This window comes from Anarrhichthys ocellatus, unplaced genomic scaffold (genome assembly GCF_004355925.1).
Source record: "Anarrhichthys ocellatus isolate YVR2014 unplaced genomic scaffold, GSC_Weel_1.0 scaffold24, whole genome shotgun sequence".
Classification (NCBI taxonomy): Eukaryota; Metazoa; Chordata; class Actinopteri; order Perciformes; family Anarhichadidae; genus Anarrhichthys; species Anarrhichthys ocellatus.
This window is the reverse complement of record NW_022280054.1, coordinates 10,344,351-10,372,219: the sequence shown is the minus strand read 5'-3', so window position 1 is coordinate 10,372,219 and position 27,869 is coordinate 10,344,351. Positions and strand designations below refer to the sequence as shown.

The window sequence follows — 27,869 nt, the reverse complement described above, 5'->3', positions numbered from 1 at the left end:
CTGCAACACCATTAGCCAGCTTTGGGCAAAAACTGGAATTTCAAATCTCAATCTCTTCAGCACGTCTCGCTATTATTCACCATTCACAAAGAAACGGACCTCACCCCAACACTGTTGTTGTTTAGATGCCTAAATATTCAGAAGTATTACTACATGACTCAGACCGTCTCTGTGCCAGTGTTCGGGGGGTTTAAAACGGTGTGCATTTGTGTGTTTCGTCAGGTTCGAGCATGCGAGCGTGCATGTGAATAAAACGGCTTAAAAGATCATTATAGGGATTATCGAGATTTAACAGGGACCCCCATGCCTACCTCCATCCTCCCCCCCTTCTCCCCTTCTCCTCCTCCTCCTCCGAGGGGCTCAGTCCTCTCAGCTGACACGGCTTTGTTCAACACGTTGAAGGAGTTTCTGAAACTCTTTCGTAACCACTTGCACACCATACGAAAACAAGAGAAATGCAGGTTGGTGCTGCTAAAACAGACAAAAAGGCCAAAGAATAGCTGCAAACATGGATGTTGTTTTTCAAACCAGAGTTTGAAAATTGAATTATATTTGTTATTCTGATCTGGATTACGTTGATGGATGTCCAACAAAGAGCTCTTTTACGATGGAGGATTGAAGGCCGTAAACTTGCTGCACTTCAGTGGAACCGCAGGAGCAAAAAGTGAACAATGTTGAGGTAACAGTGACAGCGGACTAAAGATGTCTGACCTCAGCCAGGTTGCAGTTTACTCCGACTCTTCAGATATCTATAAGGTGAGTGAGTAGGATGAGATGGATCATGGTGGTTGATGAAGGTGATGTGATGTGGGAAAGGTCACGGAGACAATGAGACGTTTAGCAGATTGTATCCTATTTAGTCCATTATGATCATCTTACCAACTTGCTTTTTTTGGAATAGCTGAATTTATTTCAAATTTGTTTTTCTTCTACAAAAATATTATAATTAATTAAACCTAATTTCAAGCCTTATGGTCCTGAAACCCTGCTATGCCAGTTATTTTTAGTCTTTTTATCCTGCTTCTTAGACGTGTGATTGGACCAGATGGTATTTTTTTTACCAGAGACCTACACGTGTCTCTCATTTGAGCATTAAATGTGTAAATATAACAGTAAATATTGGGTAAATATCTAAAGCGAGGCTTTGTCACGTTTGCCGAACAGCAGCCACAGCGGCCTCAAGCAGCAATTACACGATGATAGCGCGTTGGAGTTCCCTACATTTCCCAAAATGCTGTTCAGTAAGTTGCTTTAAAGCGGCTATAAACAATATTGGTATAAAATCAAACGACAATGTGAAAGATGTCACTCTCATCGGGATGAATCTTTAGAGAATTATTACCTGAATCTGCAGCTCGCCTCTGCTTTAGGAAGTATACTGAGTTTCAGCTCATTGGCCCAGAACCTGTTAGCAGCTAAAGATATCGGAGCATTTAGCAGCTAAAGAGCCGGATATTTACCTCGAGAGTTGGTTGAGACCAAAAACAGAGCTAAAAGAGATTGAATGTTGGACTTACATTTGCCAGGCGAGTTCACTTCATCTGACAAATAAACTCACTAAATGTCAGTGCAGGAACTATTGTTACACATCAACTGAGAAATACAACTGTATTGCACCTTCTGAATTCAAGTTTCTTAGACAGTAACCAAATATAAGTCACCGAATACGTCTTGGTTAGTCTTTTACACTGTTCCAATAAGCAGCTCCGGTTTGGTCGAAGTTAAAGTTTATTCACTGAGAAAGATGTGAAAATGTGCCGCTTGGCTCACTCTCACTCTCACGGGGTTGTTGTCGGCGACAGTATCCAATAAAAATGAAATTAATTATGAAATGAATCCACTGAAAAAGCAAGAATATGTTTACTATTCAATAGTCTACAACTTTATGAAGTTTTTTTTTAAAATTGATATAGTTTCATTTCCACAACTTTGTACTTTTCTTTCTGCAGAATGTGTTCTGCAACCCTGCCTTTGAGCTGGAGGGGGAGCGAGAGGAGAGAGTGGAGGGATTCAGGACGTCCTCCTCCACCCCTGAACCAATCAAACCGCCGGCAGCTGGTGAGTCAGCCAATCAGCTTGCAGCTTTCTGTGACTAAACTTGAACTGTATTAGACTGTGTATGTGCACTGGATTAGCAATATGATTGCATCATCTAGACTCTGATTATCCTAAAGAATATAGTTAAGAAGTGTGTGTTAAACATGGTCGGGATGGCTCACAGTATAACCAAGCATTAACGGAGTAATCCACCACTTTTACATGTATAAGATAAATTCACTGGTCATGGTTAATCCCATTTAGCTTGTGTTAACAGTTGAACAATATCTCCTGTGGCTCTGGAGGATGTTTCTTAAAAAGACAACAACCTCGATGATGTCACAGTGATGTCATCAGGGTTATCTCAGCTTGGGTTTGTAGACTAAATGCAAAAAAGTGAACCTGTATTAAAAAGTGGAGGTGTAGAGTTTGAAAGACATGTGTGTTTAGCAGACAAGGAGAGTCTGTCAAAGACACTACCAAGTTGCATTATGGGAAAGGTTGATTCCTTGTTTTTGGTGGATGATCCATACTAGGAACTAAAAGTGTCTTGGTTTAAGCTGCTTTAAGTTTGATCACTCTTGTTTTCAGTCTGTCTCTCACAAGTTTGACAAGTTCATGGAAGGTAATAACATATCACCCTTTAATGTGTTATTCAGGTCTAGGCCGGGGTCTGTTTGGGGTGTGTGTGATGCGTCTGAGGGGCCCAGGTTGTGGCTGGGGGGCCGTGGTGGTCTGTGTCGCGGCCCTGCTCCTGGTAACAGCCCTCGGACTGGCGCTGGCTCTCATCCTCACGCGTGAGTCTCTGCTGCACCTCAGCATCCCTCATCATCACAACGAAAAAGAGATTGAAAAGAGAAAGAAACTGGTTGAAAGGGTTTTATGGGATTTTTATAAACTCGGATTATAGCTGGTTCAATATGTGATTTTCATGCAAACTGAAAAAAAACATAAAGTATCCTGATTTAACCAATACTGCAACCCCAGTCTCCCTGTCATGTTTCCAGAGATGAAGAGCCAGGCAGTGGAGGATCCGTTGCTGTCCACCAGATCTCCAGACCGGCTGAATACAGGAGATGGAGCATCCCAAACTTTACCCACAATCTCTGCCAACAAGAGTCAACTGCCAACTGGTACATCTGCACCACAGCCCGCGAAGATCCCAACATCTGAAACACGTAAGTGATTGAAACTAAATGGCCATTTATATTGTAATTGTAAAAACATTTTTTCTATCTTTCTTGTGCAGCTGTAACTGGTGTCCCTCTCTGTCTCTCAGGTTGTGGAGGGGTGTTGACCGACTCAGAGGGCAGTTTCAGTTCTCCAAACCACCCCGGCTCTTATCCCCCCAACTTGCTGTGCGTGTGGGTGATCCGAGTCGCACCCCCCTACCAGGTCCAGATCCACGTTACCTCTCTGACCGTCGAGGGGCCGTCTCCCTGTCTGTTTGACTGGCTCGAGGTGCAGCAGCAGATAGAACAGAGCTCCGTGGTCACCAGGTAGTTCAGAACCCCAAATATCTCCACGTATCAAATACTTTCAGGGCCTTTGTCAGTTTTCCTCTCCAGACACAGCTGCGTAGTTTCTCCTCAGATGTTATTTTTATACAACACTGCCTAATGCTCTCCTTTCGAGGCTTATGCTCCTGTTGTAAGAAGAAGTTGAACTTTGCACTTGCACTAAATGTCACTCCGGAGAGGAATAACAAAAACAATCTCATCGTGTTAGTATTGATGTGTGTATTGATGTGTCTTCTGGCAAATACACACTTGAGTGTATGAAAATGGCAGACACACCTGAAATTTAAAACTCAAATGAACCTATATGCTTGTCTCATTTACGGTTCATGACGTTACCACAACTGGTTGGTAGGTGTCACTAAAGCTCTGTGCATAACAGGAGAGGGCTTCTAGGTACCGAAAGGCTTCTTGGAAAGATTTCAACACAAGAGGAAACTGTTTGCCTAGTTGCATTCTTGGAAAGTGTCGTAATGAACGATTGATGAAATTCTAATAATGTTACATGACTGGCTCGCTAATCCTTTTCAGAATTTACGGTGCAAAGTTCAGACTCCACTGGCAACTCCAAAGCTGTAATATGGAGAGAGAGAAGAAAAAAAACTGTTTATCTCTCTCCTGCAGGTTCTGCGGAAACGTTGCACCACCGACAGTCAACACAAACGGCGGCTCGGTGTGGGTCACCTTTCGATCTGATGGCAGCATCGCAGGCAGCGGCTTCACCGCTCAATACAGAGCCACGCTGCCTGGACATAGTCAGTAGTGTGTGCGTCAAAATACATGGACTCATGTCACTGGTGTCCATTACCATTTAAGTGCATGCATCTGCTGCTGTGTGTGTTTCCTCAGAGAGCTGCTCCAGAGAGGAGTTCATGTGTGACAGTGGTCGCTGTCTGCTGCCCGTGTCCGTGTGTGACGGTCATCCAAACTGCCACGACCAGGCGGACGAGGCAAACTGCAGTCATAAACACAAAGGTGAGAGCCTGCAAAAAAAGTAAAGAAAACAACAACACAAGAGTGAACTCATGGGCCTTTTTCATTTCCAACAGACTGTGGTGGGCAGAAGACGGGGCCGTTTGGTTACATATCAAGTCCAAACCACCCCAGGCCTTACCCTCACCAGCAGGTACATTCTTCCCTCCAAACTACCCATCACAGGGCCGTGTTCTTCACTGATCTGGCGTTCTTCTGTTTCCCATCAGTTGTGCATATGGTACATATCTGTTGAGGAGGGTCACGTCATTACGCTGAGCTTCAAGAACTTCAGCCTGGAGACTCAGGACGTGTGTGAGTTTGACTACGTGGAGGTGCACGACAGCGCCGACACTGGAGCTGGAAGAGTGCTGGGAAGGTGAGAACCTGGACAGTAACTGCAGCTTCAGTTATCTCTTCCTTGCTGTTTAAAGTGGCGATCCTTAGGATTACAGACCTGGTTGATTTAGAATTTCTATCTGAGTGAAAACAGAGGAATTGTGCTTTTTTTTCTGGGGAATGTCGCCACAGACACCCAGTTCATAGCACTGTAAATATATAAATATTGTAACACTTTCATCCGTGGACCATAGGCCCAATCACTACTGTCTTACCTCCTTTGGTGATAGATTGAACGTAACTTAACAGACTTTTATTTCAATGAAAATACGGTGATTGCCACCGTAAACATGTAAATGCAGGTACATTTATGCCATCCTTTATATATATTGCCACAGAGAGTTCTGAAGCAGCTTTTGTTTCCTCTACCTCTGTCTCAGGTTTTGTGGTACCACCTTCCCTCCAGACCTGACCTCCTCCAGCCCCCACATGACTGTGGTGTTTGTGGCCGATGAGGGAGTGGCTGACAGCGGCTTCAATGCAACATACCAGGCAGTGTCTGTCCTGGGCAGTGAGTTCTTGATAAAAAAAAATTGAATTCATATTTAACCAAACAGCTGTGTGATGCTTTTTTCTTTCCATATTTTCTCCTTTGTTTTACTTCCTGTCTCCTTTGTTTCTCTCCTTACCACTTCCTTCACATCTTACCTCTTTTAGACCACCTCTTTTAGACCACCTTCTTCTTATTATATGACCTACTTTTAGTCTTCCAAAAACTGGCAGCTTACACCTGACGCTTTGTTAAACTCCTTATAAAGGGAGAAGGAAATCCTTTCCTATTACAGTATTTCCTTTCGATAACCCTCCAGTGTTTGTTTCTGTCTGGATTTAAAGGGACATGTGGTCCCAGCCAGTTTGCCTGCAGCACAGGGGAGTGTCTTCAGCAGCAGTGGCTGTGTGATGGATGGGACGACTGCCCCGACGGAGCAGATGAGCAGGGCTGTGGCAACTCCACCTACCCTCCCTTCAGTGAGTCCCTGTTACATCTGACCCCGATCACAGTCACAGATACAGCAGTGTTTGTTCCCAGAGTTTTGCTGCTGAAATCCCGCTTAGCACAAAAACAACAAAACCCTGTCAGAATAAAAGTTTGCGATTACATCATAACTTCCTTTGTCTATTAGAGGGATAATAACAAATATTAGACTACATAAATGTAAAATAGGAAAAGGAAAGATTTGGTTTCTCTATGCCCTCAGCTTCATCGTGTGAGGTCATAGAGGTGCAGATGTGTCAAGGCCTCAGCTACAACCTCACCTCATTCCCAAACATCTGGCTGTCCATTGCTGACCAGAGAGAAGCTGCCACGCTCCTGCGACAGTACCGGGTAGAAGCTACCTTCATAACTAACCAACTTCTTGTTGCTGCTGCATAATCTTCAAAAAATCGAGCCCCTTGGTGGGACAAAAACACGCTGACGGCTTTAACTTCTTATAACAACCATACAGCTGTTTCAAGTCTGACGTTCAAGCTCTTCTTTTCTCCGTTTCGTCGTCCAGGTGCTGATGGAGCTGGCGTGCTTCGAGCCCTTGCGGAGGCTGGTGTGTGGGATGTTTCTGCCCCAGTGCAGCCCTCAGGGTGGCGTCCTCCAGCCCTGCCGCTCCGTCTGCTCCTCTGCCGAGCAGCAATGCAGCCAGGCCCTGGACCTCTTCTCCTTCAGCTGGCCCTTCAACTGCCACCTCCTGCCGGACTCACAGGACCCCGTGGAGTGCTCGCTGCCTTGATGTTTACGGGGTTTTTTTTGTCAGTTAGAGATGATCGTCTCCACCCCAACATTTCACTTCAGACTGGCAGCAGTTTGAGGACCGAAAGGCCGGCATTTTACAGAACTGAATACTAGTTTTCTGGACTCAGTAGGTCCTCAGCATTCAAGAGTTGTGTTGTAGAACGCAGTGTTGACTTCATTCATCGCCTCATTAAAACCTGCTGCCTTTAAAGCTTGTGGTGGATGCAGACAATCGTTGCACGGTGGCTATTTTAAGAGAACGTACATAAATAAAAATAACTCACGTTTTTTGTGCGATTCAGAAACCAACTGAGCAAAAAGAAAGTTCTCAAACTCCCCATTCATTAGAAACCTATTGTCTTTTTGCATTATTTATTGCCTTGATGTCAATCACACAGAAACAGATCTCACCTTTTTAGAATGAATACAGGGAGAATACCTTCAAAACAACCTTTATTGCATTGTTCACCAACACACACAATGCTCTTCTATCCTTTCAGTGTTTTTAAACAGTCAAGATTTGATCCAGTGTGAGATAAAAACGGACGTGAGCTGAATCACACTGGAAACTATGATCTCTGCACAAAATAAAAATGTAATAAAAACAAGCCTCAGGGGGAAAACTCTCAGCGACTCATTGATTTAGCTTGTTAATATTCTTTATTTTGGTAACTGCTGCTAAATTAAAGTAGCTCATAATACAGAGAAATACCGATAAATGTTCAGGTAAGAATCATTCAGGTATAATTAAAGTATTGGCACTGCTTTTTGATGTTGTTACGTCATATCTAAGACGTCCAACAACTGCTCACAGCCGGCCACCACCTTTATACACATGATCCATTCGGTAGACATTTTTATACACCCGAGGCTCAGAAAGTGCGCAAGTGGAAAAAATATATATATCTTCTCCTGACTGGAAAGAAATTTACCTTCATAAAAGAAAAATATTTCACATTCACACTGATTCCTGGATTGATTTTGCTACACAAACCTTGACTGCACATATGCCTAGATCAAGTCCTAGAGTCACATGACGAGTGTGCCATAAACTGTAAAAGCTGCTAATGGGGGACAATGAGCTGCAGGGTGTGGTTCAGGGCAATGGCTGTCAGACCCCACACTCGATGCTTCCCGTTACGAAACACCGGTACAGTGTATCCGTACTTGTCACCGGAGCGGAAGTGTGTGTAGCCGCGGTTGTGAGGGTTGCACAGGTGGGATAAGGACAAGGTGAAAATCTCCTCGACCTGGGACAGAAACAGGCAAAGGAAGCAGAGTTTAAACATTTGGGATTTACATTGAAACTCACAAAAAGAGAGGTGCGATTGTTTTTTAAGTTATTCGTTTACTTGTCTATTCACTTGTTCATTACTTGTCATTTACACATGTGGAAACCCGCTCCTCTCTAGCAGATATAAAAGCTTTACCTCCCCAGGGTTTGGTTCGAAGGACAACTCCTCCATGGGGCCAAGGTTAGCGAGTACAGGAGCAATCATCATGCCCGACTGACGAGAGAGACGAAAGACACAAGCAGCGTCACAATCAGACAAAGTACTCAAAATGATAACGTTTTGAATTAATGATTAGACAAAACCATGAACCGTTTGTTTAAAAAAAAAAAAGCTAATAAAATAAACCACCGCTGTTTTGCAATACCCGCCATACATTCATAAAATGGTAATCATCCTATCTTGACACTCAATGGTGTAGTGTGACTCTTAAATACATGACGCTTGTACTCACCATGTCTCTGAGAGGCTTCAAGATGCCCCAGACCTGCTCCGTCGCCACACAAACACCCAGCTCCTCCCTGGCTTCCCTCAACGCCGTGGCCACCACATCGCTATCTGACGGATCACTTTTTCCTCCTGCAAAGCTACAAATGACAGGAAATGAGGACAGAGACGCCACTATACTGGAGCTTTTTAAAACAGTGTAGTTTCTCGCCTGCCCCTTTACCTGACATCTCCCTTGTGGCGGCCCTTCAAAGTGCTGGAGCGCAGGGTGAAAAGAACCGCCGGCTCCCCCTGATTAGAGCACAGAGAGACCAGGACTGACGCCCATCTCCCCTGGCTCTTTCCCTGGCTCTCAGTTGCCCCCTTTTTTCCGGCCTCGTACAGCTTCAAGTTAGGCCCCAGGCTCTGTCGACACCTGTTTTCATTCTGCAGGGAAAGACATTCCCTCCAGCCGTCAACCTCGTGAGCGGCGGCCTGATGAACTGCTCTGTTTTTTTGACAAGAGAGGCTGGAGGGTTGTCGTCTACTGAGAAAGTGGTTCAAAATCCATGGCGCACGTGTCGACGAGCTGAAAGGTCTAATAGAGTGCTGTCTGCAATACGAACGGCTTTGGAGAAGGTTGCACCGAGTCTTACAGGTGGAACCGTGTGAAGGTTGGCAAATGTCCCACGGCCTCCTCCAGGGCTGAAGGCAAGTTGTGTTGATTAAACAGTCTCGGTAAGTTCTCACAGCTTTGGGGTTTGCTGAGGCAGGAACCTGAGGGAGGTGTTGATAGCTGGACAAAGTGGCTTTGGATGGGAAGTTTTGAGACAAAGCCTCTCTCTGCTTCGGATTGTCACAGTTAGAGTTAAATAAAGACAGCTGTGTTGCACAAGGTCCAGTCTCTGATGACCTCTCCTTACTTCCAGGGAGCCCGTCATATCTCCTCCTCTTCCCATCCCTTGCACCCTGCCATCCAGCAGCAGCATGCTTAGAGAAACCAGAGAGGTGGCACTCTCTCAATAGCAGCAATGGCCTGAGGGGACAAGACCAAATCAGGATCTGGGGGGCCCTAAACATCCTGGAAAAATAAATAAAAACACACAGACAGTATTAAATGCATCAGCCAATGAAGCTCATTTTCTTCAATAGCGAATTACACAGGCAAGTGATTTGTGTATTAAATGTGGGGCCATCTCACAGCTCAGGTGAAGCATACATGCCACATGGCTACACCGGCAGAGAAGGAGTGACGCTTAAGTTACGTATGCGTGAAAGTGTTAGCATGAGCTGCTGAGGTTTACCCAAATGTAACAATACTTAGTAGCCTAACCATCAGCACAAATATTATTTCATCTGGTCTCCAAACCCCCAAAGTGCAGCTGTTAGCTAGTCCTTAAATTAGCTATAGCCGCTTTCAAACTTTCGCTAACTAACTAGCTACAGCCGCTAGTTAGCTAGCTTAGCTGAGTTTTGACAGTTACGTTAATATTTTCACAAAATAAACATGTACGTTAAAGAGTCCAGGTCTCCTGGGTTCTCCACTATCAAACTTACACCATCAAAAATTGGTTTGGTAGTCGTAAATATGGCTCTAAAAGCAGATGTCGAAGCTAACTAGCTTGCTACAACCTGAGCATACAACTAGCAAATGTCAATGTATCCCAAAGATAAACTTTAAATGTGGTCAATGGGGAAGGATCCGACTTGTCCTAAGCGAAGTCAGAATACACGCCAGTGACCCGTAGTGGGAATTAAAATGTTATTTGATAGCAGAAAACACTCACCTTGAAAGTTGAATAACCGGCAGTTGGCCTGTCGCCCGGCTAGCCGGCTGCCACTGGTCAATATGGCGCATGCGCGTCAGTGCTGCCCTCACTGCGACGACGGGGGAAAACTCCTTTTACAACTCTTTTACAGCTTGTATTTACTGCTAGTAATGCATTACTTGACTGATGACTGGTGACCCCCCCCCCCCCCCCATTGTGTTTGCACATTTGCATCACTGGTCAGGTGAGGCAAAAACCAGTCTGTCCTCATTGCACTCCACATTAACCAGGCCTTGACTTAAAACATGAGAATAGTTCTTATTTCTAAGGAGCCCTAGCATCACTGTGTGGCTCTTCTTAACTCTTGACATCATCTGGTTCCATTGTTGGTCAAAAGTTAATTCTCACAGTGATGTAAAGTTGCCATTACAGAGGTTCATGAGGCCTATTATTTGTCATTTGACATACTGGGAATGCACCGAATGACACAAGCGAGAGAAACTCCTCACCCAACCTGTTTTACCAGCCCCACCCTGAGTCCAGACTGCCTTGCTTTTTAAGCAGCATGAGTTTCATGTGAGCTGGCATTTCAGCATTGCCATCTTTGGCAGTATTTCCTTTAACTTAACAGACTCCAGTTCTGTAACCTTCTCAAACGGGGAACCTTTTTGGTTGTCCATTCACCCAGGTCTGACCTCCGAAAAATCTAGCTCACCCTCCTGCGTTCCACCCCGGCACCACTATGGCCTCAGCCTGGTCTGAAGAGGAGACCTTTGTCTGCTCAGTGTGCCTGGACACCCTGAAGGACCCGGCCACGCTGCCCTGTGGACATTCATACTGCTTGGCTTGTATCCAGAGCCACTGGGACAAGAGGGACAGCAAGGGTCAGTGCAGCTGCCCCCAGTGCAGGCAGGTCTTCAACCCTCGACCCTCCCTGGCCAAGAGCACTGTGCTCGCGGAGTGTATAGAGAAACTGAGAACCAACAGCCTCAAGCGAAGCTTGTCCACCGTTGTCTCCTCTGCGCTGCCATCCATGCCCATCTACCTGGAGGTCCTACCGGCTAGAGGGACGCGACAGGGCAGCATGTACCCTCAGCTCCCCACGGAGGACCCCAGGCCCTGCCCTCAGCACAACCAACCCCTGGACCTGTTTTGCTGCGAGGACAAGGAGTACGTCTGTGAGGTGTGTTGCCAGCATGGACACAAGGGACACCGTGTGCTCAAACCACAGGAAGAGAGGAAGGAGAGACAGGTATGTAATGGACAGGGCAAATGTCACCATGGGGATATTATCAGTGCTCTTAAGTAGTTTTATTTTCCCCTATCATGTTGGTGTTGGTGTGTAAGAGGAGGTGTGGGTGAATACAAGACTGTGTTGTGTAACATTTCCAAAATGTAGCTGAACTTGAAGTACTGTTTTTACTGCACATTCCTGTGTGGAAGTGCTCTTCGCCTTCTTTAAGGTCAAAATATTTGTTTACAACATGTCACATGTCTAATCACAAAGTACAATCAAGGTCCATTACTGTCCTGCATTGTGTGTGGCCTCTTTTCTATATTATACCTGTATCTATACTAAGCAATGGATGATGTGTGTGTCTAGAAAGAGCTGGCTCAGATGCAGGTGGACATACAGAAGAGAATCCAGGCGACTGAAAAGAGGATTGTGGAGCTCCCACTTGTTGCTCGCCAACACAAGGTTAGCAACAGTTCTGATGGTTTGATGTAGAAACTGTTTCTGACGTCTTGCTTATCACACACACACACACACACACACACACACACACACACACACACACACATTGACATTCTTCTCCTCTCTGGGCACTCCCAGGCCTTGGTGCACGCTCTGAAGCAAGAAAGCACAGACGTATTCACAGAGCTCGTCAAGAGCGTGAATCTAACCAGCATCCAGGTCGGTGAGGTCCTCGACAACCATGAGACCTCCTTAGGCAGCCGGGTCGAGGGCCAGATCCACAAACTGGAGCAGGAGGTGGCACCGCTGCGCTGGAAGAGCGAGGAGCTGACCCGGCTGGCCGACATGCAGGACAACATCCGCTTCTTGAAGGTAGTAAGTGTGACGCAAATCGTTGCCAAAGATGAATTTCATTTGAATTTCACAGGATTGACAAGTATTGTGGTGTCATTCAATCTTAAGAATTTCCTCATCATGGAGCCGCCGGGTCAGACGGGTGCCACAGGAGAGTCCGTACTGAGTCAGGAGGAAGCGGTGGTGGCCTCCGTCCGCTCGGCCATGAAACAACTGCAAGAGTCAATGCAGGACCTCTGCAAAACCGGCCTGGCCAAGATCGCCACATTAGGTCAGTGATCGTCTCCTCCTCATCCTCCTCCTCGCCTCTCTTCTCCTCCCTTCTTCTGACAGTCAAAACTTTCCTTTTCTTTATAGTGAATCCTGATCCTGGGGCTTCAACAACCAGTGGTGCAGCAGCTAACGACAGCGGTCAGGCCACCACACCAAACACAGGTACGGCAACTTAAAAAGCTGTTTGTTTTTGACTGTTATAGAAAGGGGCACCTTCAGATGTTTGTAACAACTCATCCTCTCCTTTCTGTAGTGTATGTGATGACGAGAGACCATCCACCTTTGCGACCTCCGCGACCTCAAGGTACATGGACCCGAGATTGTTTAAATGTGGCTGTTTGAAAGTCCCAGGGTTAATATTTTTGCTTCATCTATTCAGGGCACGAGGATTCAACAAAACGTCCTTCATACCTTCAAGGTAAGAATAAGAAAGCCTGCTGCAGTACATGAACAACGTTCCAGTGATGTTAGAAGTCATGGAGTTGAGTTCTAATTTGGTTTACATTTTCTTTTGTTTCCCCTCCATCTCTCTGAACATGAAGCTTCAGCTCCACATCCACCCATCCCTCCTCGTCAACCTCAAAGTAAACACAAATACATCAGAAGCTGCTTGTACACATCAATCAACTACTTCCCCTTGCAGAAGTGAAGACGCTTTATGATCCCTGGTTTGATATATTGATTTATGTTGTTTTTTCCCCTCTAAGCACCTCCTGTGACAACAGTGGAACATTTCAACCTGGAACCGAAGACGAGAGAAGAAATGCTGAAATGTGAGTCCACCAAACGAAACAGAATAAAGAACGCTGTGTCAAAGCCTTCAGGGAGGAGCAGATTCTTCACTAAAATCCATCCTCTCCCTCCCAGATCGCTTCGAACCCACCATGGACGCCAACACGGTGTATCGCCACGTGCAGCTGTCAGACGGTGGTCGTAAAGCCAGGATGCGGGCTGAGAACCTGAACCTACCAGACCACCCTGAGCGCTTCCTCTTCTGGAGACAGGTTCTCTGCAGGGAGGCCCTGGCAGGGAACCCTTACTACTGGGAGGTGGAGTGGACCGGCAAGAAGGTAGATCCATGGGTGGTTTCAGCTATGCGCATGTTTACAATGCAATATTTGGTTTATTTGTTTGCACAATAAAACAAAGCAGCAGAAACAGCAACAAAAGAAACGACTGCAGGTGATATAAAAAAAATTCAGGGCTCATAGGAGGAATCTCACCTCAGTAGACATTATGAGAAAATACAAAAATCATGTAATCAACAAAAAAAATCCTCAAACATGCCAAAATGTTGCATTATCTTGCAAGAGGTTTACAATAAGGCAGGTCGTGATGTAATGTACTCACTAACATACTAAACAGCATATTTTGTAACTGTTTTGAATATTCAAAAATAACTACTGATATGCACTCCCAGGTCACTAGCAACTTGTTTTTATTGATCGCAATGTTGGTCGGTCCGTCACACACTTAAGTCCAGACTGATATCTGAAATATAGACATTCATGGTCCTAAAACGATGAATCCTAATGAGGCGATCCTCCGACTTTTCCTCCTGGTTCATATTTGTGGTTTTGATTGGAATGTCTCAACAAATGTAACTTTAAATTTTGTTTCACACAAACATGCCCCCTCTTTGGATGAATTGTGACAAATTAAGAGACCCCTTAACATTTATTAATCCTTTCAAAATTCATATTTGTCCAACACTAAAAGTACTATTTGACTAAATACCTGCAAAACGAATGACTTTTCCTTCAGCCTCAGCTATGCTGTATACTGTGTTGAGTATTCTGTTAGCATGCTAACAAACTATAAACACTACCTGCTAAACATCAACATGCTAGTATTGTTAGCATTATGACGTTGGCCCGAAGCACCACCCTGGATATTCTTCTTTTCCTAATCACGTTTCCTCTTGGTCCTGCAGTTCAGCATCGGCGTGGCCTACAAGGAGATGGAACGTAAAGGTTCTGAGGACAACAGCCGTCTGGGCCACAACGCTCAGTCTTGGAGCTTGTACTGGTCCGGGACCGGCTTCTCCTTCTGGCACGACGGCCAGGAGAAACTACTGGGCTCGTCTAAGGCCCGGCGGATCGGCATCTATCTGGACCAGCACACAGGGATTCTGGCTTTTTACCGCATCGCCCAGAACCAGGCGGCTCTCATCCACCAGCACCAGAGCCAGTTTACTGCCCCACTGTTCCCAGGGTTCAGGTTCTGTGCAGGAGTAGGATCTACAGTGACTGTTTGCCAATTGGATTGAGTTGCATATGAATGATGTTTTTTTTTTGCTTTTTTTATATATAACTTGCTTGTTCGGTTGGAAGCATGTGACACTTTTTAATAAGGAAGTAAATGTGCTGTGCAGATCCTTCTAGACAAGAAACAAAGATGTCTGGTATTCATGTTATTCTTTCTGCACCGGCTTTTATTGTACTGATGTACATTTTCTAGAAATATCTTTATAAGTGAATAAAAGAGCAAGAACACACACATTTTATCCATATATCTTTTTTTTAAACATACTATTTTGGGATGAAGGTTAACTTGAAGCATTGTTGATGGTTGAGTAGTGAATAGTGGCCTATATAGAGCAACAAAGATGGCTTCTTCTGTGACTAAAGTGATTTGATCCCCACACTTTGGTGACCTGGACACTCTAAGCTCCCCTTCCATTCTTAAGTTATCTGTAGTATCTTCACTAGTCCCTCGTGGATTTGCCAACAACTATTTGACCTTCATTGGTCTTTTGTCCACCCATTCCTTTATCTAGACACAGCTACGATTGTTATTTATTAACCTACAGTGCAGAGTCCTGATTTATGTTCAAACGAGGATTTATTTTGCTAGAGGAAAAGCATTTGTTAATGTCTTCTCTCTCTTGAACACTCATGAGCATGGCCTTGCTTTTTGCCAGCAAACTCAAGTAATTCAATACTATTTTCAGGAGGACATTGAAACTCTGATTTTAGGGATGCAAAAATCGAACTCAGCTGTCCTGTCATGCCTTTTGAAAACCTTTTCATGAAGAAAACTTCACTGTATTTTCGGCGCAGCAAACTGAACTTTATGTCTGATGCACAAAACAACATTGCATCACAGAGGAAATCTATTTCTTTGCGTGCTGATGGGAACGCTCGGACAACTGGCCTCGGAGGATAAATGATACTTGACCTACATCTACAGCACAAAGCCCTGGAGGGTGTGTGTGTGTGTGTGTGTGTGTGTGTGTGTGTGTGTGTGTGTGTGTGTGTTTGTTTGTGAAGGCCCAGGTTGCTGATTATTCCTGGATTAGTCCTGGAGAAAAGGCGGAAAATGCAGGCGTCAATCCCACCGCGGAAAACGTTGAGAGATTTTTTTTCAAGGGGACGTAGCCAATGTGTCTGCACACACTCACCCGCACCCGTCTGTGTTTCTGTGTTCAGTGTGTATTACGGACCAGACGTCGTGCGGCTGCTGTGTGATGCAGCAGATGATCCACAGGATAAAGATGTTCTTTAGCATGAGTCTCGGTGAGCTGGAGAAGGAACTGACAGAAACAAAGAGCATCCTGAACAATGTCAGAGGTGAGACACGTGTGACACAAACTGGAAGAGAATGGAAGTCATCAAAACATCAGCTCCCACACACTCAATCCTGTATAGCTTTATGTTTTTCTCTTCCCCCTTCTGCACCTCCAGCCAGCCGCAGTGCGTTCTCTGCCGCTCAAACCGATAACAAACATATTAACTGTTTTGGCCCCTTTACCTCCGACAAGCTCATCACCTACCAACACGTCTTCATCAACCTGGCTAATGACTACAGCGTGGATACCGGTGTCTTCACTGTTCCACACTCACCGTCTACAGTAACGCTGGTTCCACTTGTAACAGCTTGACCGCCTGTACCGGTCTGCTGGTTAACGGCCAGTTGGTGGAAGGACCCAGAGAAGAAGATAAGACATGACAGGATAAGAAGAATCAAATTTACAGTTATAGTTAGGATTTCCTAAAGGTGCAGCGTGTAGGATTTTGTTGGACAACTACTGTGGCCGACTCAAGAACGTGAATGGCCTTTACCACAGTCGTCACCCATTGGTTTGTGGACTGCCTTTATGCTGATGATGAGAAAACTGAACTCCACATACAGTACAGACCTCATCTCAGGTGATAGTTGATACCTGGATGTTATCAACAACAAAGCCCTGCAGGTGTGTGTGCGTTTTTTAGAAAATGAGAGCCTCTAGTGATGAAGAAATGCATCTCCAGTTATAAACTTCTAAAGGCAAATAGGGCAGACAACAACAAAAACAAGGAGGGGCGACGCCAAAAGAGGAGGAATTAAAAAGAGAGGTAACAAGGGAGGGGCTCCAAGAAAAATATATATCCACGACTTTTGTCTCACTAGCAGTCTACACACCTTCCATCCTTCTGAAGCCGTCGCCATTTACCAGTATCGACATGCGAGGTGAGACGAGATATAAGTTGCAACTTGTGAAAGGTGTTTCATTGAAGCTTACACCTCAAAATAAGAAAAAACAAAAGAAACAGAAGCAGTCCAGAGTTGGCTTATTGCTCGAAAAAAGCAATAGCAACTAATGCAAAAGTTTTTATCCAGGTCTACTGGTATGTGTGCTTTTGCTCTTTCCCCCGCCAGCTATTGTGTTGTTGTGTCTGCTGCATGGAGCTTTTTTGAAGAATCCGTTTAGCTGGGATGAAGGCGCATCCACAAGAATACAAGAACAACCCTATGGTGAGAGATTGTTAACGAAATACTAAGTCTATCCCTTCTGTCGATACACTCAGTGAATCTGCATGTACTCTCATCTGTCATATTCATATGTGTGTGTGTGTGTGTGTGCATGCAGTGTGTCGTGCGGATCAGGCCTCGTGTGGCTGTTGTCTGATGCAGAAGATGATGCAGAGGATGGAGTCGTTCTTCAACATGACCGTAGAAGAACTGAGCAAGAATCTGATGAACTCAAAGATGGCCCTCGATGATATGAGAGGTGAGAAACACAAACCGGGGTCGACAGTTCATCGGAATTATATTACATTAAAAGAACAAAACTGATCAGCTTTTTTTTTTACAGCCAGCCGCAGTGCCTTCTCCGTCTCTCTCCACGATAACAAAAATGACGACTGCTTCGGCCCGTTCACCGACGACAGGGTCATCAGATACCAGCACGTCTTCCTTAACCTGGGCGATGGCTATGACGCGCAGACCGGTACCTTCACCGCCCCCCGCTCTGGGGTCTACAGCCTCGCCGTCACCATCTACTCCGATGGCGTCATTGGCCCCGGAGCCCACCTGGCAGTTAACAGCCAGGTGGTGGCTACACTCCAGGAGAAAAAAAGCCAGGACCTCGATGACAGTGCCACTGCTGTTGTGTCGGTGAAACTGAAGGCTGGGGACAAGGTGGCGGTGAACCTGCCCAAAGGATCTCTCATCTGTGACCGTCAAAGCTACTTAAACACTTTCACGGGTTTCCTGCTTTATCTCTGCTAAGTTTGCAAAGCGTAGCTGTTCTGGACTTTGTACCAACTCTTGCCCTATACTGACGAGTCTGTTAGATTACACTGATTTGTAGCCATTGATCTTTATCTGATATTTTGTTTGTTTTGTTCCATCACGGCTCGATACTCTTCCTGAAATCAAGTTATTTTTCAATGTAAGAGCTGATCTTTGACACCACTGGGATGATGTGATGGAAATTGTGCTCGAAATTTGAATGAAAATCAATGTTTCTGAGACTGACCAGTGAAATAAACAAAACTTTCAAACAAACTAGTTGGCATTCTGAGTCAATTTGTTTCAATCTCCACTTAAGAAATAAAAGTAATGCTCACATTGGGGATGTTGTTGCTGGCAAAATAATAATAATTAAGATACTGTGTACTGGTTTACAAAACTAAATAACATTTTAGGATGTGTTTTATGATTGAAGTCATTTTTAACCACATTAGGACACATTTTAGTTACAGTTTGATCACCCTCACTCATAGAAAGTGATGATATAAACGGATGCCATATCATCCAGACAGATGAAATACGAGTCGTAACAAACATGTTTAAGTACAGTAAAATACATATTGTTAAAATATGTATTTAAAGACTATAGTCCAACTTTAACTCAAGCTTATTGTGGCCTTTTTTAGGGTCTTAATCTGTATAGTGTCAGGGAGAAATGAGATGTGATCTATAACACATCTATATATTTATATATTTAATAGAGCATTTTTTAACATCACTCTCTGTGATCTGGTACCCGCAGATTATTAATTCTTCTTCTTCCTCTTCTACCAGTATATAGCCTAACATTAGATGAAGTAGTATATCTACACAGGAAAACAGTGCAACTGCCTGAGACAATTATTTTACTTATTTGAGCTATTTAGTGATTTTTCTACACGTTAAGATCAGCAAAGCATATAAAAAACTATCACGCAGCTCTCTAAACTACATGCACTGACACCGCTCTCTACAGACGATATAGGTGATACCTGCACACACAAAGCCCTGGAGGGTGTGTGGGATGTTTTGGGGAAGTGACAGCACTTGGTGAGGAAAACATCCTCAGTTATTCGGTTATAAAGGAAAATAGGGCAAAAACAAAAAAGCGAGAAGGAGCGATAATAGAAGAGGATGAATAAAACCTAAGAAGGGAGGGGCTCTGAGAAAAAATATATATACCTGTGATACTTCCTCTACTGATCACTTTATCACACCTTCCACCCTTCTGAAGCCGTCAGCATGAGAGGTGAGACTTAGTACGTTTACAGAGGTAGCACTGGTTCAGACATACAACAAATACAACAAACAATACAGTAGCAGGCAACTAGTGTAAAGCTCCTTCTGGGTTTAATGCTACATGCCTTTGCTTTTACCCCCCAGCTGTTGTGCTGATCTGTCTGCTGCATGCGGCCCTTCCATTTCCTTGGGACTCCAGGGGACCGCTTCCGACCCTCGGACCAGGCAGTGGTGAGGAATTGTTGGCGCATAATCAGCGTGTCTGCATTTATTCTCATCTGCAAGTGTATTCACGTGTGTGTGTGTGTGTGTGTGTGTGTGTGTGTGTGTGTGTGTGTGTGTTTTGTGTTTTAGAGTGTGTTACGGACTCGGGTTCCTGTGGGTGCTGTATGATGTTGAAAGAGATGGACAGGCTGACGACATACTTTACCACGACTTTGAATACGTTGGAGAAGGAATACAGACAAACAAAGCACAGTCTGGACAAAGTGAAAGGTGAGTTACACAAAGCAGATACGCGTGCAATTATAAAAGCATCTTAAAGAAGACTTTTCTTCTTATGAGATCTACTTCTGTTTGTTTTTTTAAAATTCTAACCTGTTGTCTCCCCTTGTTGCATCTCCAGCCAGCCGCAGCGCCTTCTCTGCCACTCAAATCGATGACACAGATATATGCCATGTCTCCTACAAGTTCGACAAGCTCCTGTCCTACAAACGCGTCTTCATCAACCTGGGTAATGGCTACAGCGCGGATACCGGTGTCTTCACCGTTCCACACTCTGGCGTCTACAGCCTCGCCCTCACCGTCTACAGTGACGCTGGTGCTCCTGGTCGGAGAATAGCCGCCTGTGCCAATCTGCTGGTTAACAACCAGTTGGTGGCAGGACCCAGAGAAGAAAATAAGCTAGACCAAGAGGACAGTGCCACTACAGTCGTGGCCCTTCACCTGAAGGCTGGGGACATGGTGGCCGTCCAGCTGCCCGGTGGATGTTTCATATGCGACAACAGCAGCCAGTATAACACTTTCAGTGCCTTCCTCCTTTATCCTACTGAATAAATTAGGGACGCATGGTGCAGTGTTTTTGTGTTTCAACTCTTTTCATACTAACAAGGTTAGAGTCTGCTAGAAGACATCTTTTTTTAAATCCACCATAGCTGGATTCAATGTATGCAAATTTGAGTGTTCTCTTGCTGAAATGATGTCTTGTAATGATTTTAAGAAATTCACTTATAGCCTGCAAAATCACAAGAAAACACATTAGGATCTTAAACAAAGCAGGATGGCATTATAGTTGTACTTTGTTTCAACTGAAGATGACTTAATGTGTTGTGTCTACATGGAAGAAGTTGTTGACAAAATTAAAGTATTGAAATATTACCCTTGCGTTGCTGTCTATTCTTGATAGCCCGTAGTTTTACCATTTTGAATGGAACTGACCTATTTTTGATATGAACTTTGGATTTGAGTTGATAACACGTAAACAATTACATTTAATTAACACAATTTATTCAGAGTTTTGTAACTCTGTGAACGTTGCTCACAGAACAACAGGAAGTGATATTAAAATTAGTTCTGTAGATTTGCCAGGTTTTGTTTGTTAAACCTAACTGTTCGTGGTTTTGTTGCTAAAATATAACTGTTGGTTTTGTTGCCTAAACCCTACTGCTATAGTTATTTTAAGGCCAACTGGTGGTTTTGTTGCTGTAACCTAACGCAAGTTTTTAACGTAATGTCGTTCTGAAAAACATAACAAAAACAGACATTTCGTGTCCCTGTACATTTTATGACTATTTCACGAACTGCCGTGAGATTGTGTTGTGTATTGTGTGATTGAATGAATACAACCCAAAGTTGACCAAGACCCCCTCGAGACACCAATAGCCTATAAGGCGTCGTAAAACACACGTCATTCAAACTCAAAAACAAGCGGCAATGTATGGAGGCAATCGTCTCCAAGTCGTCGTAGAAGAAACGTTGTACATCCTTGCCAAAAGCAAAATTAAACTCACCAAGCTGAGTGGCAGCGAGGAACAGGAAGTTCTGTTAGCTGTTAGCCGTTAGCCAAACACAGCGTGCAAGTAATAAAAGTACAGCATTGTGTGTGCTAAACGTTCCGTTAGCCGTTAGTAAATAAAAAAGAAGATTGACGTGGCACTACAACGTGCTGTAGTAATCCTTAGCAGTGAGGGAAAAAACTAAAATTAGACGGCTAAATGATTCTGAATGAGAAACGGGTTGTCCATTCTTCAGGGAAATATTCAGAAAAATAAGAATATTATTATATAAAAAATATTCAAAATGTGTTACTTTTACTATATTTTTACATGCTATTTTATTTATGCTATTATTTGAAAATATAACAAACAAGCCAACGATATGAGGTAATGTGATGGAAGCATAGTTTATCTATTGAATATAGTTACTATTGAAGCTAAGTGATACTAGCTTACTTTGGATGATAGTAACGGTCGCTAATTTAATATAGTTCATATAAGTTACTCTTACTTGAATTCATTAGGGAAAGTTGGGTCATTTGGGTGTTTGTGGAATAACCTGCAACATCATTTTGAGAATTGCAGGTTTTCTTTTAAGCATGAAATCTAAATCCAAAATTGCATATCATCAATGGTGTGCTATCTTGAGGTGATAAATAAAGTAAAATGATTTAGTCAAATCATCAAATAAAAATACAGCAGTGAAGTGACGACATCACATAAAAGCCAGTCTGTGAAAATGGGTTTTAAGAAGTGATTTTAGTTTTCAGCCTCGACTTTGTAACAGCCAGAAGGGCCCCACCTCATAGGGGGGTCAACATTTCCTCTATATATTTTATGGCCAGACCATAAACCTGCTTTAAAAGTCATCAGTAAAATCTTAAAATCAATTCTAAAACGAACTGGGAGCCAGTGAAGAGAAGTCAGGATTGGGGTGATGTGATGCCGTCTGTTAAAACCAGTGAGAAGCCGAGCTGCTGAGGTCTGAACTACTTTCAGGCGAGAGAGTGACTTTCACGTTGATGCCAGAGAGAAGAGAGGTACAGTAATCAAGTCTTGAAAAGATGAATGCATGAATGACTTTTTCCAGGTCAGGGTGAGAGAGACTTGGTTTGATATAACCTTCTCTCCTCCTCAAATGGATAGATGACATCTAGATAACATGGCAAGAAAGCTTTTACAGGACGGACATTTAAAAAACTCTCACAGTAAACATGGAAACAAACAGCACTACTCTGTTCCTTCTTTCTCAGCATGAGAACTGGGTGACGCCGTATTTTGTTCCCAGATCTAGGCCATGAACTGATCACACTTTCCCGCCATCTTCTTTTGTCTTCATGTCTGTGGTCCATTATATCCTCACAACAAAGCTCTCCAAAATTACATTTCTGGGCAGGTGCTGTCCTCTCGGACAATGGAAATCAGACACTGCTGTCCTAATAACGGCTGTTATCGTCCATACAACAGTGCAACTAGATCAATTCTTGTTCTAAAACATTTAGTGGACTGTATTACGTGGCCCCTTCTCTGTGGTAGGAATTGGAGTGATAGTGTTTGGTTGTGAAACCTTTGTGTGTGTGTGTGTGTGTGTGTGTGTGTGTGTGTGTGTGTGTGTGTGTGTGTGTGTGTGTGTGTGTGTGTGCGTGTGTACATGTGAGGAGGCATCATTTACCTCCTAAAGGGGAGGACATCGCCTGAAGTGCATCAATAGGAAGCTAAAACCATCCCCTGCTCAAAAGTCGTACTCTCAGTTTGACGAACTCACAAGAACTTGACGTAATCGTTCAGACCGAGGAGCGAGAGGAACAAAAAACAGTAAGTTTATGTTTCAAATTATACAGTTTAAAAAACAACAACTAATTGGTCTCCCTGGCTGTCAATCACCATCATTAGACCCAATAATTAACTGAAATATTTCCGCTAATCATTGGGTATAGCGATGAGGTTTTGTGCCACAAAAACAGGTTGGGTTTGAAGTGTAAAGAGTAATTGTTAGATGAAATACCTCTAAACAAATCAATGGATTATTGTAAGCACCTGGATTAAATAAAGTCAGTTGTGTTATCTGAACTTCCTGTCACTTTTGGAGTAGTCTACCTTTATAACATTGATTATTAGATGTGATAATTTAAGCCTTTGTGAAGAGATGTACAACCACTAGATGCTGGATGTTTGAATTTCTTTAAAGGCCACGAGTTAACTTGGTGCCATGTTGTTTAACGAGGGGCAGATAGCTAACATTGCCCTGTTTGGCTGATTATGAGCAGATTTATCTCAGTTTCCAAGTAAGTATTGATATGATGGTTTGTAGTTTAAACGTTGTCTGTACATACATGTAGATTAAAACCAGGATAATTTCGCTCGGAAAGTGAAAGTCTCGGTTACGTAAACATTCAATCGGCATTTAAAGGAAGTATTTCAACGTGAAGAAGGTTCTTACACAATAAAATCTGTGAAATGCTGTTAAACCAGAGGCCTGCAGATCATTAAACCCGTGCTTACAGTGTTGTTTAGTGGAAATGGCTGTTCTCAATTATTTGTATATTGGACACCAAATCATAAAGTGCAAATTGGGCTAAAAGTGGATAAAGTCTGAGTAGAGTTCTGTACTATACATGTTTCTGAAACCACTTGTTGGACTACTCAAAGTCACATTTCCTGAACAGAAACTGTAAGAGATTGTTTTTTAAAGTCAAATGTAACTCACCTTGTGACACTGCTCTGAGCAGTTATCCTCTCTGGTTTGGGTGCATATTAACCCATGACTGGATACTGAAAACTTTTTTCTTCTTCTTTTTTTCCAGATGGTTGTATTACCACTTGTGTTTCTGTTGGGGTCGCAGTTCCTCTGCGGTCGTGGGGAGTTCCCGTCCGCCGGCATTGAGGGGCTGAAACAGGCAGCACGTAAGCCAACACATTTCATTCCTTTTCATCCAGCACTATTCCACACAGTCATATTATCTGTCACCTGTACGTCTGTCGTGAATGCTGAATGTGAAATAAGTCTCTCACGTCTCACTTTCCCTTTCTCGCCACTTCCTCCATCCAGTCGAATGGAAAGGGGAAAGGAAGTGGCCGTGTGTCACATGGGACTGCAACTGTGCTTTCCAGCACCAGCGTGGCTGCTGCTGTGTAGCTGATCAAATGTTCAAATTAGAGGAGGATACATACGAGAGGATTGAATACTTGTGGCACGATATCATCTCGCTGAAATACAAAGTGAAAAAGCTCACAGGTGAGCATGCGTACACTGATTTGGACCAACGCATGCAGCGATACACATTTAGAATGTTCACAAATCTTTTTTTTGGGGACTTTTTATGTACAGTGCAAATAAATCTCTCTCTTACTCTCAGATTACAGACAGATTGCCTTCAAAGCCACCATGGCTCTAAGTGCTGGCACTAATCTTTGCTTTGGTCCTTTCAATACCAATGTGCCGATCCCCTACGCCAACGTCAGTCTTAATGATGCGAATGGATATCATCCTTCATTGGGTAGGAAACACACACACACACACACACATGATTTATGAAAGCTTTACCATTTTTATTTTCTACTAACTCCTCCCCTCCCTCTCCAGGTGTCTTCACTGCTCCTTGTGCTGGTGTTTATGTCTTCTCCTTCACAGTCTACTCAAATGTGTGGAGGAATGGGCTCCTCTACTATAAAGTAAACTCAGATAGGCTTCACAAATCTTTCTGAACAAATTCTGCTGGTTTACCGGCAACCGCAAGTCTTAATTTTTTGTGTTTTGTCGTATCTGTAGGTCCAGCTCATGAAGAACGGAGTGGTGGCGGTCAGCGTCTGGGAGAACAACCGAGAAGACTTTGAAGACACCGCCAATCAAGTAAGATACGAAAAAATCTGACTGTTTAAGAGCAAAGTAAAAAGAATGGTCATCACATATTAAAATGTACCAATCAAATTGTAAGTTGCTGGGAAATAAATACTTTACGTATTTATATAGCTCCTTTAAAAACAGAGTTTTGACAGACAAAGCAAAACAAAAGCAAGACAAACTGAGGTAAAATTAAAACACTGATAAAACAGCACAATATATGAAACGATAAAACCAATCGATACAGTAAATACATAAAATAAAAGCAATAAAAAGTGGTTTAAAAGATATTGCCGATTCTGCGAGCCTCATCTCGTTCCTCGGCCGAGGGATCCCTGATGGCAAAAGCACGGTCCCATTGTAGCGTCGACTTTAATGGCTCCATGAAACGTGACATGTTCGCTGTCTATTCTTTCAGGTGTTGGTGCTGAAGCTGCAGCGAGGCGATCAGGTCTACACTGAGCTGATGTCCGGGAGGAAGCTCTGCGGACACCTGCAGTACAATATCTTTACCGGTTACATACTGTACCCCGACGCTGAAGAGAATGAGTATTAAACTTTCAGACAGGTTCGGATGTATTTGCATCATTAGAACATATACAATGCATGTGAATAGACACAACTGTCTGTGTACAGAGGAACAAGTGTGACATTGTTTTGATTTGGAGATAATAAAAGTTAATTTGACAGGTGATGTGCCTTTGTTTTTAAATTTGGTATGTATTTCAGCTTGCCGCACACACACACACATTGACATACACATAGACCATTAATGGAAATAGGTAGCAGTCAGAGGCATTGATATAATCTGGGAGTCATAACGCTGCTAGCATTTGGCCCGTGAGTACATCACAGTAAACAAGTGCCTTTAATGGAAGCTTATTACAAATGAATATAAACCAGGGATGGGCTGTGAATTCCTTCAGTTGAATAAACACATGACCTAGGAGCATCTTCATGCTGCACACACAGCTTTTAGACATACCAGTCATTCCATAGCTAACTCCTATGAGTTAGCAGGAAGCCCTGACATACTTAAAGGAACAGTTTGACATTTTGGTAAATATGCTTATTTGCTTTCTTGCCTGAGTTAGACAAGATGATTGATATCTGTCCGTTAAATATGAAGCTCCAGCCGGGTGAGGGTTAGATTAGCTGGGAGCTGGATTTTGTAACCTTTTGAGAGAGAAGCAGGTTAACTGTTTCCCCAAGAAAGAGAACGAGCACATTTCCCAAAATTTTATTTTCCCACTAACTATTTCTGTTTTCTATAAAGTTAATTTCACCTGTCAGAGAGATAAAGGTCTCACTCAGAGGATCATAGGATTTAAGGAAGTATCAATTTTTTATATACAACATTGCTCAGTCAAATTGCTGATTATGCTATTTGTGAGTATTTTAGGGCATTTTTGGCGAAAAAAAATGTAATTTTAAATACAGTAAATTACTGGCAGCGATCTCTCCACTAAGCTACTGTACAATCTACAGTATGTCTACTAAATAGCACAGCAAATAACTGTAAGTAAAGCATTTCTTTACTGTTATGATACAAAGTTACATTGTATTACAGTGTATTTAAACTCCACATTTGGTCATAAAGACATTGACTTGTTTCACCTGTATAATAAACTCAGTAACAGTACTTTCCAAGAAGTCCTGGGTCATAAACCAAAGTATTAGACAAATTTAAATTTAGTATTGAAAATCGCACCTCAAGAAAAGACTGGATTTTTCATTATTAAACCGAGGTACAATCTTTCCCCTAAACCACATAACGTGCGAGTTGCAAAACATAACCATCTCAACATGTTTGCAACTAGATTCATTAACTGAACAACATCTCATGATGTTAATAGGGAACATAATCTGGGTGGCATTGCATTTCCTTCAAAACACATTTTGCTATTGCAAATTAGTTAGAGTTATATATAAATGTGTTAGTAGAAATACATATAATGTGTACTGTACTCAACTTCATTTGAATTGTTTTCATTTTGGTGTTTTAAGTCTTCATCAGAGTTGACTATGAAAGGAGAATTAATCACATTAGTGATTAGTCACGGGGCATGATGAGGACTCAAGCTCAGTCAGATGCAGTGAGAAAAAGGGTTTTTAATGAAATACGAACACACAGGGAATCCAAGGACGAGACAAGAGGGCAAATCCAGCAGGACAGGCAGGCGTGGGAAACCGGGAGCAGGACAAGACAGAGAGGCGGGTACAACACAAACAATGACCTGGCAGTGAGTGACTGAGAGACAGGGGTTTATAAGGTGACTTGAACAGGTTAGGAGAGTTAGACTGGTGCTGATGGAGTGGCTGACAGGTAGAGTGCTTGATTAGCAGCAGATGAAGGGAGTTAGGCTGAGGGAGTGACGCTAAACAAAGACACACAAGGCAAAGCCTGATCGTGACAACATACATAAAAACACAGCCAGTAAAACACACGGGAATGTTTGGTTTCTAGTTACAGCTGATCGCAGCAGGACTTAATGAGATGACCACAGCCACTAAAAAAACAGAACCAAAATGTTAAAGACAGATTAAACTAAACAGATTTTTTCTTGTGATTACAAGAGAAGTATTTTGTGATAGTGACCAGGTTATTTTCTTAATATCACAAAGGAATAACACTGCGAATATAATGCAGATGTTCACCATTTACCTCATGGCTTCATGTGCTTTGTTCACACTGCAAAGGGCAATGCTGCCGGCTTGTGTATAGTAAACAAAATGTGTACAAGCCAGAGATTGCAATCTGATTTGTTGCTGCTTCGTCTATGAACCCCACGTGTGTGTGTGTGTGTGTGTGTGTGTGTGTGTGTGTGTGTGTGTGTG

The 27,869-nt window shown here is 43.3% G+C and overlaps 6 protein-coding genes across 7 annotated transcripts; 5 read left to right on the top strand and 1 right to left on the bottom strand.

Annotated features, from left to right (window-relative positions):
- The first annotated feature begins 475 nt into the window (after nucleotides 1-475).
- Nucleotides 476-7,567, top strand: mfrp (membrane frizzled-related protein). Its single transcript, XM_031860539.1, has 13 exons — nucleotides 476-756; nucleotides 1,950-2,058; nucleotides 2,697-2,834; nucleotides 3,045-3,215; nucleotides 3,317-3,536; nucleotides 4,179-4,309; nucleotides 4,404-4,529; nucleotides 4,604-4,680; nucleotides 4,757-4,905; nucleotides 5,306-5,436; nucleotides 5,760-5,894; nucleotides 6,125-6,252; nucleotides 6,425-7,567. Exons 1-13 carry the CDS (start codon nucleotides 703-705, stop codon nucleotides 6,647-6,649), a joined length of 1,794 nt encoding a protein of 597 aa, XP_031716399.1. The 5' UTR covers nucleotides 476-702; the 3' UTR covers nucleotides 6,650-7,567.
- nudt8 (nudix hydrolase 8) lies at nucleotides 7,088-10,232 on the bottom strand. Its single transcript, XM_031860540.1, has 5 exons — nucleotides 10,157-10,232; nucleotides 8,614-9,450; nucleotides 8,398-8,530; nucleotides 8,082-8,159; nucleotides 7,088-7,901 (listed from the first exon to the last, which is right to left on the bottom strand). The coding sequence occupies exons 1-5, from the start codon at nucleotides 10,225-10,227 to the stop codon at nucleotides 7,716-7,718; spliced, it is 1,305 nt and encodes a 434-aa protein (XP_031716400.1). The 5' UTR covers nucleotides 10,228-10,232; the 3' UTR covers nucleotides 7,088-7,715.
- A 510-nt stretch (nucleotides 10,233-10,742) lies between these two features.
- On the top strand, nucleotides 10,743-14,953 carry ftr86 (finTRIM family, member 86). 2 transcript variants are annotated; one of them, XM_031860513.1, is made up of 11 exons: nucleotides 10,743-11,390; nucleotides 11,742-11,837; nucleotides 11,973-12,206; nucleotides 12,297-12,459; nucleotides 12,546-12,623; nucleotides 12,715-12,765; nucleotides 12,841-12,879; nucleotides 13,004-13,045; nucleotides 13,169-13,234; nucleotides 13,329-13,531; nucleotides 14,395-14,953. In XM_031860513.1, exons 1-11 carry the CDS (start codon nucleotides 10,881-10,883, stop codon nucleotides 14,728-14,730), a joined length of 1,818 nt encoding a protein of 605 aa, XP_031716373.1. In that variant the 5' UTR covers nucleotides 10,743-10,880; the 3' UTR covers nucleotides 14,731-14,953. The 2 variants fall into 2 exon arrangements, with proteins under 2 accessions (XP_031716373.1, XP_031716372.1); XM_031860512.1 differs by having other exon boundaries at nucleotides 11,973-12,459.
- A 1,016-nt stretch (nucleotides 14,954-15,969) lies between these two features.
- LOC116390874 (cerebellin-4-like) lies at nucleotides 15,970-17,954 on the top strand. Its single transcript, XM_031860992.1, has 4 exons — nucleotides 15,970-16,033; nucleotides 16,148-16,282; nucleotides 17,314-17,454; nucleotides 17,539-17,954. The coding sequence occupies exons 1-4, from the start codon at nucleotides 15,970-15,972 to the stop codon at nucleotides 17,952-17,954; spliced, it is 756 nt and encodes a 251-aa protein (XP_031716852.1).
- A 1,245-nt stretch (nucleotides 17,955-19,199) lies between these two features.
- LOC116390873 (complement C1q-like protein 4) lies at nucleotides 19,200-20,252 on the top strand. Its single transcript, XM_031860991.1, has 3 exons — nucleotides 19,200-19,206; nucleotides 19,551-19,691; nucleotides 19,822-20,252. The coding sequence occupies exons 1-3, from the start codon at nucleotides 19,200-19,202 to the stop codon at nucleotides 20,250-20,252; spliced, it is 579 nt and encodes a 192-aa protein (XP_031716851.1).
- Nucleotides 20,253-23,994: 3,742 nt separating this feature from the next.
- cbln18 (cerebellin 18) lies at nucleotides 23,995-25,600 on the top strand. Its single transcript, XM_031860990.1, has 6 exons — nucleotides 23,995-24,094; nucleotides 24,240-24,425; nucleotides 24,547-24,687; nucleotides 24,774-24,862; nucleotides 24,960-25,040; nucleotides 25,450-25,600. The coding sequence occupies exons 1-6, from the start codon at nucleotides 23,995-23,997 to the stop codon at nucleotides 25,585-25,587; spliced, it is 735 nt and encodes a 244-aa protein (XP_031716850.1). The 3' UTR covers nucleotides 25,588-25,600.
- Nucleotides 25,601-27,869: the final 2,269 nt, after the last annotated feature.

Excerpts from the sequence above, each read along its gene's own strand:
- mfrp (XM_031860539.1), top strand. The coding sequence starts at position 703 with ATGTCTGACCTCAGCCAGGTTGCAGTTTACTCCGACTCTTCAGATATC. Across the intron at positions 757-1,949 it reads ACTCTTCAGATATCTATAAG|AATGTGTTCTGCAACCCTGC; the intron begins GTGAGTGAGTAG and ends TTCTTTCTGCAG. Across the intron at positions 4,906-5,305 it reads GCTGGAAGAGTGCTGGGAAG|GTTTTGTGGTACCACCTTCC; the intron begins GTGAGAACCTGG and ends CCTCTGTCTCAG.
- nudt8 (XM_031860540.1), bottom strand. The coding sequence starts at position 10,227 with ATGCGCCATATTGACCAGTGGCAGCCGGCTAGCCGGGCGACAGGCCAA. Across the intron at positions 8,531-8,613 it reads CGCCACAAGGGAGATGTCAG|CTTTGCAGGAGGAAAAAGTG; the intron begins GTAAAGGGGCAG and ends TGTCATTTGTAG. Across the intron at positions 8,160-8,397 it reads TGAAGCCTCTCAGAGACATG|TCGGGCATGATGATTGCTCC; the intron begins GTGAGTACAAGC and ends CTCTCTCGTCAG.
- ftr86 (XM_031860512.1), top strand. The coding sequence starts at position 10,881 with ATGGCCTCAGCCTGGTCTGAAGAGGAGACCTTTGTCTGCTCAGTGTGC. Across the intron at positions 11,838-11,972 it reads TTGTTGCTCGCCAACACAAG|GCCTTGGTGCACGCTCTGAA; the intron begins GTTAGCAACAGT and ends GGGCACTCCCAG. Across the intron at positions 13,532-14,394 it reads TGGAGTGGACCGGCAAGAAG|TTCAGCATCGGCGTGGCCTA; the intron begins GTAGATCCATGG and ends TTGGTCCTGCAG.
- LOC116390874 (XM_031860992.1), top strand. The coding sequence starts at position 15,970 with ATGAGTCTCGGTGAGCTGGAGAAGGAACTGACAGAAACAAAGAGCATC. Across the intron at positions 16,283-17,313 it reads TGACTACAGCGTGGATACCG|TGTGTCGTGCGGATCAGGCC; the intron begins GTGTCTTCACTG and ends GTGTGCATGCAG. Across the intron at positions 17,455-17,538 it reads GGCCCTCGATGATATGAGAG|CCAGCCGCAGTGCCTTCTCC; the intron begins GTGAGAAACACA and ends TTTTTTTTACAG.
- LOC116390873 (XM_031860991.1), top strand. Across the intron at positions 19,692-19,821 it reads CAGTCTGGACAAAGTGAAAG|CCAGCCGCAGCGCCTTCTCT; the intron begins GTGAGTTACACA and ends TTGCATCTCCAG.
- cbln18 (XM_031860990.1), top strand. The coding sequence starts at position 23,995 with ATGGTTGTATTACCACTTGTGTTTCTGTTGGGGTCGCAGTTCCTCTGC. Across the intron at positions 24,688-24,773 it reads TGGATATCATCCTTCATTGG|GTGTCTTCACTGCTCCTTGT; the intron begins GTAGGAAACACA and ends CTCCCTCTCCAG. Across the intron at positions 24,863-24,959 it reads ATGGGCTCCTCTACTATAAA|GTCCAGCTCATGAAGAACGG; the intron begins GTAAACTCAGAT and ends TCGTATCTGTAG.